Genomic DNA, 12,443 nt, shown 5'->3' with positions numbered 1-12,443 from the left:
CAGACCAAATGACGTTTTGTTGTAGCTGCATATTAAAACTGGCTGAACCTCGCATGCGTGGGCTGTCTAAAAATAGCATTGCAATTTTGTTCAGTATTATCTTTTAAAGCTGTCTTTTTTTCTCCCTCTTCAGAAAAATTAAGTGAGGTATATGGTTCAAGATCCTATTCTGTTACTAAGGGACATGAACGCCCTGTACAAATGCCATTCAAAACTAAGTACTAGAGATTTTCTTAAATTCAAGAGCTTTTGATGAACCAACATATTTTAAAAATCATAGTTCATTTGCATTCCATTTTCAATTTAATTAATTAAATGTTATAATTTTACCTGCATTTGTAGATAAATGTAACTAGTTATTTTAGCCTATTGAATTTCAAGTCAGTTTGTAAAATGTTGGTTTGATCTCAAGAGAACGTATGAGAGCAGCATTAAATTACTTCTAATCCACAAGGAATTGGCTTAACTGTTTAATTCTGGGGCTGTGTGCTTTGCATACAGCCAAAACACAAGAGATGCAGTCCAAAGAAATCATCAGGCCATTATTCAAGGAAAATGGCACAAAAGGGGACAAAACCTGAACATATATGCACTGTCCCTCAGAAATGAACTTTTTATTCATAAATACAGGTTTCAGTTTTGTCAGAAATGATTGTTTCCCAGGAAACTGCATTCTTTCATCCTCATAAGGCTTCTAGTTGTTTGCCATGCTTCAATTTCTGTCAGTTTCCTCTTTACCTTTCCTGATTGCTTCTACTCTTGAGTGAAGTGTCTTGAGTGAAGTGTCTGCTGTTACCCCAATGTGGAGATATATGTTATTTTAAAAAATATTTTGGGAATATGGTGGTATTCTGTAAAGAAGGATGTGTCTCTGTGCATATGTATGTACCCGTGATTAATTACATTTGGCAAGACTAATAAAGACAACATGCCTGTGAGAGCTGAGAGATAAAAGGATAAAGCTGCTAGATGCATGCAATTTTAATGAGAGGCTATGGTGAAGTTGGATTTACAAGCAAATCGGTTGAGCTTTTAAATTTTGCATTACGAGATAGGTAGGGTGTTAAATTTCAGGTGTTAAATTTCAAAGGAGGTTTACAAAGGGGATGGTTTAGCACAGTGGGCTAAACAGCTGGCTTGAAATGAAGAACAAGGCAGCAGCGCGGGTTCAATTCCCCGAACATGCCTCCCCGCACAGGCTCCGGAATGTGGCGACTGGAGCTTTTCACAGTAACTTCATTGAAGCCTACTTGTGACAATAAGTGATTATTATTATTACAACTTACAATGGTTTCATAAGTAAACGAGGGAAGGTTATTAAATTTTATTTGGCCTGAAAGTGGAGGTAATAGGAAAACTAAAGATTTTTATATTTTGGAAAAGTTAAGTTCAAAGAGGAAAAAGGTATTTAAGGAAAGGTACATGGCTATGTGGGGGAGATGTCCTGAGACCAGCTCTGTTCTGAAAGAAGGTGTAAAATAATAAACAATCATCCAGTTTTCAGGCCAAAAGAGTCTTTTTTTTCAGGAAGCAGTCTGTTTCTGAACTTTAATGGATTTGCACAGCAGAGTGGAAGTCTTGAGAAGTCGTGTAATATACATTTACTGAAGTAACAGCAGATATTGCCTTGGGTAATTTTTGTGAGGGCCACAACGAGTCCACCACAGGTTTGTTGAGTCTAACAGAAAGTAACATCTATTTACACAGCACCAGCAGTTCACTACTGGTTCTCTCTCTAGCAGGTACCACACTGACCAGCTCTATTTATACAGCTGAAAAGGTTAATGATTGCCTCGCCCTTATCGGGAGAGCTCGGGGCGCGATTCTCCCAATGGGAGTCTAAGTGCCGACGCCGGAGTGAATACCGGAGTGTTTCACTCCGGCGTCAGAGCCCGCTCCCAGCCCCCTATTCTCCCGCCCCCGGGGGGCTGTGTAGCCATCTGGGATGGCCACGTCCCGATAACAAAATGGACACCCGCAAAGAATGCAGGGAAAATTGGACAATGCTAAGAAACATGCAGCTGCAAGCTCTGTCTGTTGATTAGAACCTTAAACGCTCAGACAGGACAGAAACTACCAAACGATTTACATACTAATGAGCCATCTCCGGGGACAAAAGGGAAATATTTAGATACACAATGTTAGGACAGACTCCCCGGCGCCAGAAGAAGCTGAGACAAAGCAGACTGACAGTCACCAGGACACAACCAGCGATCAGGGAACCACCCCACTATTGGAAGAAAATCGATACAGATGATTGGGAAAGACCCAATTAGTTGAGGCCAAGTTCAAGGCCCGCCCAAAAGAGCGCGAAGCCCTTTGCAGTATAAGAGGTATCACCCAAGGGAGAATCCTCCTCCTTTGGCTTTGGCTCTCACCGAAGAGAGAGACCTGCCTAGCAGCTGCATCCGACCAAGTAAGTCCCAAGTCAATGCACGCTACGAGATAGACGCTCCTAGTTGCTACCCTGTAAACAGCTCAACCCAGCAGCCTCAGAACCGAGCAACGGCCATTGTTCCTCTGACTGAGTGGGCACCCGAAGCTAAGTATAGGCTTTAGTAATAGTGATAGTTTAGTTTGTAGAGTTTATGCATGAGTAGATTTGACTGTGTGTAGATAAATGAGCATTGCTTTCGAACTTACTATCTGGTGTATCGAGTCATTGATCAGTATTCGGTTCTGAACCTTGTGGCGGTGTCGAAAGATACCTGGCGACTCTTGAGCAAACGTGATTAAATAGAGCCAAATTAAGAACCAACCAAAAGTTAGCAACAGCTAGGAGCGGCGTCGCGTAATTTACGCGCGCTGGGCCTTGGCGCCGCGTAAAAAGCGGCGGCGCGTGAATGACGTCACCCGTGCATGCGCGGGTTGGCCGGCACCAACCCGCGCATGCGCGGTTGCCGTCCTCCCCGAGACCGCCCGCAAGAAGATGGCGGATGGATCTTGCGGGGCGGCGGAGGAAAGGAGGTCCTCCTTTAGAGAGGCCGGCCCGCCGATCGGTGGGCAACGATCGCGGGCCAGACCCCATTGGAGGCACCCCCCGGTGCAGGACCCCACTCACCGGCCGCCCCCCCAGCGTTCCCACGCAGTTCCCGCCGGCAGCGAGCAGGTGTGGACGGCGCCAGCAGGAACCTGCATGTTGGGGTGGCCGCTCGGTCCATCCGGGCCGGAGAATCGCCGCTCGCCTTTTGCAAACGGCAATTCTCCCAGCAGCCAGCCGTGATTCTCGCCGAGCTGGTTTGGGGGGGGCGTGGGAGAATCGCGTGCGGGTGTCGGGGCAGCGTGGCGGGACACGCGCGGCGCCCTGGCGATTCTCCCACCCGGCGTGTGGTGGGAGAATTCCACCCCATATTCCCCAAAATACATCATGGGGTAACCAATTGGCCCCTCCCAATAGGATCCGGGCAGGTTACAACACTAATATTACTGGATTGTTAGTTTAAAAACAAATCTATAAGTGAGTTGTTGCCAAGAATACTTGTGTTCTGAGCATTTGGGTAATTTGGGGGGGGAACTGTTTTAACTGTGTAACTTTAATATTATGTGCTTTAGCTTTATTCTTCTTGTTAATAACTCTTTTACTTTTAAAAATCCTAAAGATATAGGGCGCGATTCTCCACTCCCACGCCGGTTGGGAGAATCGCCTGGGCCGCCGAAATTTCCGGGGACGCCAGTCCGACACCCTCCCGCGATTCTCCCAAGCAGCGGGAACGGGCCGGTCGAGTTTCGCGGGCCGCAGAATCGCCGGAGATACCCAAAATGGCGATTCTCCGGCACCCCCGCGATTCTGAGGCCCGGATGGGCCGAGCGGCCAGGCCAAAACGTCAGGTTCCCCCCGCCGCCGTCCACACCTGGTCGCTGCAGTCGTGGGCGGTGCGTGAACGCTGGGGGGGCGGCCTTTGGGGGGGCGAGGGGGGATCCTGCACCGGGCTTCACCTGCAATGTGGGGTGGCCCGCGATCGGTGCCCACCGATCGTCGGGCCGTCCTCTCTGAAAGAGGACCTCCTTCCTTCCGCGGCCCCGCAAGATCCGTCCCCCATCTTCTTGCGGGGCGGATTTGGACAGGACGGCAACCACGCATGTGCGGGTTGGCGCCGGCCAACCCGCGCATGCGCGGATGACATCCGTTATGCGGCGCCGGCGGCGTCATCTATGCGGCGCCGCTTTTACGCGGGCGACAAGGCCTGCGCGGGTAGATGACGCGGCCCCGATACTGGCCCATTGTCAGGGCCTGAATCGGTCGGGACCGGGGCCGTTCCGCGCCGTCGTGAACCTCGATGGCGTTCACGACGGCGCGGCCACTTCGGCGTGGGGGTGGAGATTCCCGCCCAGAGTTCTATGTTTCTGGGTTCAGTAGATTTTCAAAATACAAAAAAAAGGTTATGACCAGTAAGGCAGGTTTCCCTCTGGAATCTGGCTTGCTCAGCAAATGACATCTGCTGTGGTCGTAACAATAGACTGCAACTACATTGAAGATCCTCAAGACATTCCCTTTGTACCCACCTACCGGTATAGGCGTAAACTGTGCGAGCACATATTAGAAAATTGCAGGTGTGCGTGTGTGATTGTTCAATACTTTTCGACTGCATGTAAAGCCTCGCCAGTAGCCAAATATAACTGCCTGGAAAAGGTGATTTCACTCCACTTACATGAGAAATCAGATCAAGTTTTGACTTCACATTTAACACTACACCTTCCGAGCAATAAAACCGCTTCGCACTCCCACTACCTACTGCTAGATTGTGCACGTTTACTACTGTATTCACAACAGTAAATGCACCCCGCGATGTTTGTAACTGACCCGAGATGTTTGTAGCTGACAAACAATGTATAAACATTCATTACCTCTTCCAAGCTGAAAAGGACACCACCAATTGGAGCACCGAAAGCCACAGATACCCCAGCTGCTGATGCTGCAGATAACACCTATGGAAAGCAACGTCAGAATCTTTTAGTTTATATTAACTTGAGTAAACCTGTTGAACACGGAAAGCTTTCTGAAATAAGGGACGCAGCTGGGCTAGGACCTAACATCCACTGAAGCTGCACTGTAATTCGTCTCAAGTCAAAAAGAAAAGTAGATTTATTTTACATTCTTTTTTTTCCCTGTCCTATTGTCAATATAAGCTTTTAATTATTTTTCAATAATCATTATTATTGTCACAAGTAGGCTTACATTAACACTGCAATGAAGTTACTGTGAAAAGCCCCAAGTCACCACATTCCGGCACCTGTTCGGGTACACGGAGGGAAAATTCAGAATATCCAATTCACCTAACAGCACGTCCTTGGGGACTTGTGAGAGGAAACCAGAGAAACCGGAGGAAATCTATGCAGACATGGCGAGAAGGTGCTGACTCCTCACAGACAGTGACCCAAGCCGGGAATCGAACCTGGGGCTCTGGCACTGTGAAGCAACAGTGCTAACCACTGTGCTACCGTGCCACCCTTTTGCAACAAAGTTAAATTGATGGGATTTATTAAGGATATCAAGGGAAAGTTAGGGGGAAAACTGGAAAATCCTCATCTTAAACAACTTGCATTCTGCTTGAGATGAACTAGGCGACAGTTCAGCACTTGATTTACAAGAAGAAAATCTCCATGCAAAGAAATGCTGACCCAAATTTGCACATAGCATGATCCAACAATCAACAATCAGACGAATGGCTGATTAATCCTGTCTCATTGCCCATACCAGGTCAAGAGTAGCCTGCTACCCAACTGGCAGAAAAATATCCGGCTCTAAGAAACTGTGCGGAGTACATTCTGGCCTGATCCGCTGGTGCACGATTATGTTTGTACTCTCGGTCACTTCCTGACACACTCTGGGCATTATTACACAAATCACTACCCTGCGCTATTACCTCACGTTCCCATTTAATTTACAGCATCTCCTCTCACATGATCTCTTCCCCCGACTAACCAGTTTGAAGCTCTCTCTACTGTTCTAGTTATACACTGGTCGCAGAATGATTCAGTTGAAGACCTATCCCGAATGTACAGTCCCCAGTTTTCCTCAGTACTGATGCCAGTACCCCATGAATCAAGTGAATGACTGATGTAATTCCTTTTATGGTGATATTTGGTTGAAGAACAAAATTGGCCACGGTAGTCTTAAGTGCAGTGTTCTGACTCAAATTAACTAATTTTTAAAGCTATCTTTTCCAATCTGATTTGTGAGATCTAAATTCAGATTAATGACATCCATAATTATTGCAGTACCTTTCTTACACATCCCATTTCTTTCTTCCTGTATACGTTGTCCTACAGTGCAACTATGGTTGGGTGACCTAGATAAACTACTCTCGCAAGTGACCTCTTACCGTTCCTATTTCTCATCTCTACGCAACCTGATTCTACAATGGGAAGATGGTGGTGTAGTGAGTAATAAACCAAAGGCCCTGGCTAATGCTCCAGGGACATGGGTTCAAATGCTACAATGGCAGCTAGTGGAAATTGAATTCAAATGATAAATCCAGAATAGAAATCTCGATTCAGTAACGGTCTGTTGTAAAAAGAAAGACCATCTGGTTCAGTGATGACCTTTAGGGAAGGAATTCTGCCATCCTTACTTGGTCCGGTCTACATGTGACTCCAGACCCACAGCAATGCAGTTGACTCTTAACTGCTCTCTGAGATGACCGAGCAAGACACTCAGTTCAAGGGCAATTAGCGATTGCAAATTATTGCTGATTTTGCTAGCAGCATCCATATTGCAAGAAAAAAAAAATAAAAAAAAAATCTTGCTCTTTCGAATTAAAGGTATCTCTCACACTAAAGGGGCGGGATTCTCCCCTACCCAGCAGGGCGGGGGGTCCCGGCAGGATGGAGTGGCGTGAACCACTCCGGCGTCAGACCGACCCAAAGGTGTGGATTTCTCCGCACCTTTAGGGGCCAAGCCCTCACCGCGAGGGGCCAGGTGCACGCCGGAGTGATTGGCGCGCCGTCGACCGGCGGGAAAGGCCTTTGGCGCCACGCCAGCCAGGGCCGAAAGGACTTCGCTGGGCGGTGGAAGTCCGCGCATGTGCGGGAGCGTCAGGGGCTGCTGACGTTAGCCCCGCACATGCGCGGGGGGGGGGGGGGGGGGGGGGGGGGGGGAGGTCTCTTCCACGTCGGCCATGGTGAAGACTGTGGCCGAAGCGGAGGGAAAAGAGTGCCCCCACGGCACAGGCCCACCCGCGGATCGGTGGGTCCCGATCACGGGCCAGGCCAGGTCACCGTTGGGGCACCCCCCCGGGGCCAGATCGCCTCACGCCCCCTCCCAGGACCCCGGAGCCTGCCGGCGCCGCCTAGTGCCGCCGGGAAGAGAGGTGGTTTGATTCTCGCCGGTGGGACAGGCATTCCAGCAGCGTGACTTCGGCCTATCGCGGGCTGGAGAATCGCCGGGGGGGGGGGGGGGGCTCGCCAACCGGCGCAACGCGATTCCCACCCCCGCCGAATATCCAGTGGGGGGGGTCGGAGAATCCCGCCCAAAATCATGAGAGCTACTCCTCTAACTTTTCCTAGCTTCCTGCCTTTCCAGAATGTCAAATACCCTTCAATACTCAAGTCCCAGGCTTATTCATCTTACAGCCATGTCTCAGTAATGGCTAACAGGTCATGTTCATTTCTATCTGTCCTCACAATTCATCCCTTTTGTTACAAATGCTGCATGTATTCAGATACAGAGCCTCTCTGTCTTTTTACCATTTGTACAATATCTGGCCTGATCTGCTGGTGCATGATTATGTTTATACTCTCGGTTACTTCTGTATAATTACCCAACTCATTACCCTGCTCTAGCACCTCATTGTTGCCATTTAAGTTACCACATCTCCTCTCACGTGATGTCGTCTCCCGAATATTCAGTTTAAAGCTCGGTCTACTATCCTAGTCATACAATTTGTCAGAAATCTGGTTCCAGAACGGTTTAGGTGAAGATCCGTCCCAAAAGTACAGTTCTCAGTTTGCTCAGTACTGGGGCCAGTACCCAATGAATCAAATGAATGATTGATTTAATTCCATTTATGGTGTTATTGGGTTGAAGAACAAAATTGGCCAAGGCAGTCTTAAGTGCAGAGTGTTCTGGCTCAATGACAAAACTGCTACCAAATTATCAAACCTGGGATGTGCTTTAAGTTCCACTTGCACATCTTCATCCATTCCCCCTCCACCCCCAGGCCAGTCTCTGTCCTTGCTGACTTTAGCAGGCTCACTAATGCAGTCAATACTTGTGTCACTGACATTAAAAGCCATCTTGGACTGGCTCACCCTACCTCTACAAACTCCTCCAGTCCCACTCCCTCCTGAACATTTTATCCCTCCGACTCTAGTCCTCTGTGCTTCCCTTCATGTTCTTTGACCCATTACTGGTGACTGAGCCTTCAGCTATTCCAGATCAATACCTCTCCATTCTGTATTCCCTCTTCCACCATTAATTAATTGCGTATACAATTATGAGGGGCATAGATAGGGTGGATGGGAAGGAACCTTTCCCCTTAGCGGAGGACTCAATAAGATTTACGGTAATGGTCAGGAGGTTTTTCGGAGATGTGAGGGGAAACATTTTCACCCAGGGGGTGGTGGGAATCTGGAACTCACTGCCTGAAAGGGTGGGAGAAGCAGAACCCTCAACATTTAAGAAGTATTTCCACGAGCACTTGAAATGCCATAGCATACAAGACCAAGTCCTGGAAAATGGGATTAGAGTAAACAGGTCCTTGATGGCCGGCACTGACACAATGGGCTGAAGGGCTCTTTCCGATGACACTCTACTTCTCAAACAACCACTGCAGGGGTGCCAGGTTGTCACAGCCAGGGTACCGATGGCAATGGCATGTTAGCGCTGCCAAGGGGCACAGCCTTAGAGGGGCAATGCCCATGAAGGGGAAGGAATGCTATATGAATGATGGGGGAGGTGAAGGGGAGCAGTGGGGGCTCCCAGCAACCTCATAGTGGGGTATGCTCACATGGGGCGGCGGGGGAGGGGAATGCCCCGATTCCCACATGGGTGGATGTGTGGGGGGCAAGATCACCCTCACAGCTGGGTGGTGGGGGTTCACGCGGACTTTTGTCCGTGACCTTAGATCCCCGCTGCAGAAAAAAATTTGAAGTGTGGGATTTACCAGTAAAAAGCTCCCCAAGCTCCAAAAAAATGATTACTGCCGGGGAATACCGATCTGGAAGGACAGCACGGTAGCATAGTGGTTAGCACAATTGCTTCACAGCTCCAGGGTCCCAGGTTCGATTCCCGGCTTGGGTCACCGTTTGTCTGGAGTCTGCACGTTCTCCCCGTGTGTGCGTGGGTTTCCTCCAGGTGCTCCGGTTTCCTCCCACAGTCAAAGATGTGCAGGTTAGGTGGATTGACCATGCTAAATTGCCCTTAGTGTCCAAAATTGCCCTTAGTGTTGGGTAGGGTTACGGGGATAGGGTGGAAGTGTGGGCTTGGGTAGGGTGCTCTTTCCAAGAGCCGGTGCAGACTCGATGGGCCGAATGGCCTCTTTCTGCACTGTAAATTCTATGAAATCTATGGATCACACCCAAACACCCGGTGCGACTCACCCGCCAAACCCGCCCAAAATGTCAACAATAATTTGGGAAAATCGCACCCTATAGATTTAAATCCAGGTTGTTTTCTTATCAGCTCCTAAAGATATCTAAACAGGTTACATCAAAGAATATATTTTCTCCTTTCCTCATTCCCTTTTACTTCTTATCCTCCGCTCCCACCTTTTCCTTACGGCATCAATTCACTGCTGGGATACAGATTTAAACAGTACACTGCCCAAGTGATCATTTTTCATGCTTGAGCACACACAGCAGCAGCATCCTATTTGACTACAAAAGGACTCCAGAGACAGGCTCCATCCTGACTCGAATCAATGTCCACACATGTAATTTCCAGAAATCGTTGAACAGCAATCAGGGGCATGAACTCCGAAGGGACACTGACAAATTGCAGTATATCTACTATTGCCCTGGCTGAGATCAGTCAGCTGAGCACAGCTCGAGGAATAAACCTGGAACCTTTGTCACTTGCATGACTCAATTGTACAAGGCCTTGTTGCAGACCCCATACAAACTGATCATTTAAAAAAAACGAAATCCAAACTTCTAGTTAATAGCTGAAGAGCCAGATTTCTTGTTTTAAGAGGTTAACTGTAAAAAACAGACTAAACACACGATTGAGTATACTATTTTTCACAGGAAACTTATACTTTAAACAGAACTTTACACAGAACAGAACTTTTTAAAGTAACTGAAAAAAACACACAACAGGTTTATGTTGCACCGTCCTTTAAGTAGACATTCAATTCTCCTGAAATTAGTCCAAAATCCTTCCCGAGGATTCCATTCCTTTCCCAATCTAGTAACTAGTGAATGTTTTTTTCCAATGATTCTCCCTTTAGCACAAGCTAGGTGTCTTACATACTTGTTTCAAATCCTCGCAAATTTGGTCTTTTCATTCGGGCTGCTAGCTGTTTCACCTCTCCCTGATTTTGAAAGACTGCTGAGGGTTTCAGAAATATCTTAGAAACCCTTCCCCTCTCAAAGCCCATCTCCATGGCAACATGAATCACACATGCCTTGTATCCAGGTAGAAATGCTGATTAGCTGTCCTTGAGATCCCAACTCTCTTATCTTGGAAGTAAATGGACAGCGTAAAGCATTACAGTTAAAAATCCAACATTCTCATCACGTTTCTGGGACCGTGGAGATGCAGTCTACACACTGTCGGCACACACGCTGCTGTTATTGCATCCAACTGTAAACACCTTGCACCTTCCTTCCAGGAAAACAATTTAGGCACTTGTTAATCAAACCAGACAGGCTTGCTGTCTGCCAGACTTCAAAGCAGGTCAAATTACCCCCTTCGTTTTTCCTTAAATTAAACTCTCAAAACATAACAATTTTAGAAACCTCATAACTGTCGCGATCCTGGCCACCTAGAGAGCACTGCTTATAGTTTGAGGCAGCACAGAAAACAATCACCCCATAAGTAACTATAATTTTTAGTTCAGTCTCTACGTCACTATTGTGTCTAAAGATACACATTAATACAAATGCAATGAATGCCAAAATCTCAGACAACACCCTTCCAGAATTGAAGTTACTGAAGCCAGTAATTAACTATTTATAGCATTGCTTGCTACTGTTTTTTGTTTAATTACACTGCTTAGTAGGGACTTCCGCAGAAACATTTCTCCGGTCAATTATAAAAACAGGGCTGAATTTTCCCTACCCTATGATAGAAATGGAGGAGTCTGGAAAATAGCAGTGAGCACCACTGATGCATTTCTGCCGGGGAGGCTTTCCCGGGCCCAGCTGGGAATCAAATTGGCTGCCTACTCCACTGAGGCAGAGCCGATTATGCTGGTTATCCCCAATTAGGAATGACGTTGTGGCCTCGCTGGCAGTTCACTGGTGGCTGAGCAGCCCTCACCGTGTGCGGAGGCTGTTGGGTCAATGGAGATGGTCTGCCTGCAGCTTCCTGGTGGGTCACTGGAGCCGGATGGGTTTGCCCTCCATTATGATAGACCTGCCAGTCTAGATTTTGTTCAGTTCTGCACCAGCCAGCGAGGACAATACCGCACATGTTGAGAAGTCCTCATAGACTCCATCCTGACTCGGCAAGGCCCACCTCACCCAGTAGGGCTACCAAGGTTCCTGAGCTGCCAGCCCTTCCTATGGACTTGCAGCAGAGAGACAGCCAACTGTCTTTTACTGGGCTGCAAATCCAGAGGCGGAAAATTTGGAGATTGACTCCTAGAAGATTAATGACCCAGCCTCTCTGCTGGCAAAAGTGAACTCAGGATCCTCATTTGGTCCCTATGTCCATGGCTAAATCCATCCATAAAGTCTAAAGAGCTGCTATAGGCTAAAATAATTAAATAACCTGTCAATCCAAATGGTATCACATCTGCATTAAAACAATGAACGGATGTATTTTAGTTTGAATATGCAACTCATACTCAGGGCAAAATAGCTACAAAAATATATCTGTGGGATCATAGAAATTAAAGTTCACTTGTGGGAACTACTGTCTGCAAGCAAAATGTGTTTATTAAATGAAAATTACAAACAGAAGAAATGCAGTAATGCTACCTCTCGTTTCTTTGCTTCGTTTTTGTTGTATTTCGGGAACAGGTAGGAGAAAATATTACCGCAGCAACATGCAACGTGTACAAGGGGACCTTCCTTCCCCAGGCTCAGCCCTGAGGCAACAGCTAATACCAGAGTGATTGTTTTAATTAGCAAAGTCCATTTGCCCAGGTATCCTCGGATGATGAAGCCACTTAGAATGGTTTTAATCTGCAAAATAAAAGCATTGATGTATTTAAATTTACTGCAAATGTTTTGGACTACACATGACACTGAAAAAAAACCATAAGCAACTTCAGCAACACAGTGTCCCTGGCTGCCACAATTGGAAATCTAGTTTTGAAAACCTACCATGATACCAG

At 47.3% G+C, this 12,443-nt stretch overlaps 1 protein-coding gene across 9 annotated transcripts in view; it reads right to left on the bottom strand.

Moving 5' to 3' along the window:
• The window catches only part of clcn3 (chloride channel 3), a 281,546-nt gene that overhangs the window by 44,849 nt on the left and 224,254 nt on the right, over positions 1-12,443 (bottom strand). For all 9 annotated transcript variants that reach the window (XM_072515744.1, XM_072515742.1, XM_072515746.1 and 6 more), the window contains 2 exons: positions 12,085-12,291; positions 4,846-4,926 (listed from right to left, as the gene is read on the bottom strand). In XM_072515744.1, coding sequence (XP_072371845.1) covers positions 4,846-4,926; positions 12,085-12,291 — 288 coding nt within the window. The remainder of the gene's footprint in view (positions 1-4,845; positions 4,927-12,084; positions 12,292-12,443) is intronic.

Source organism: Scyliorhinus torazame, chromosome 9, assembly GCF_047496885.1.
Source record: "Scyliorhinus torazame isolate Kashiwa2021f chromosome 9, sScyTor2.1, whole genome shotgun sequence".
NCBI lineage: Eukaryota > Metazoa > Chordata > Chondrichthyes > Carcharhiniformes > Scyliorhinidae > Scyliorhinus > Scyliorhinus torazame.
This window is presented reverse-complemented; position numbering and strand designations above follow the sequence as displayed.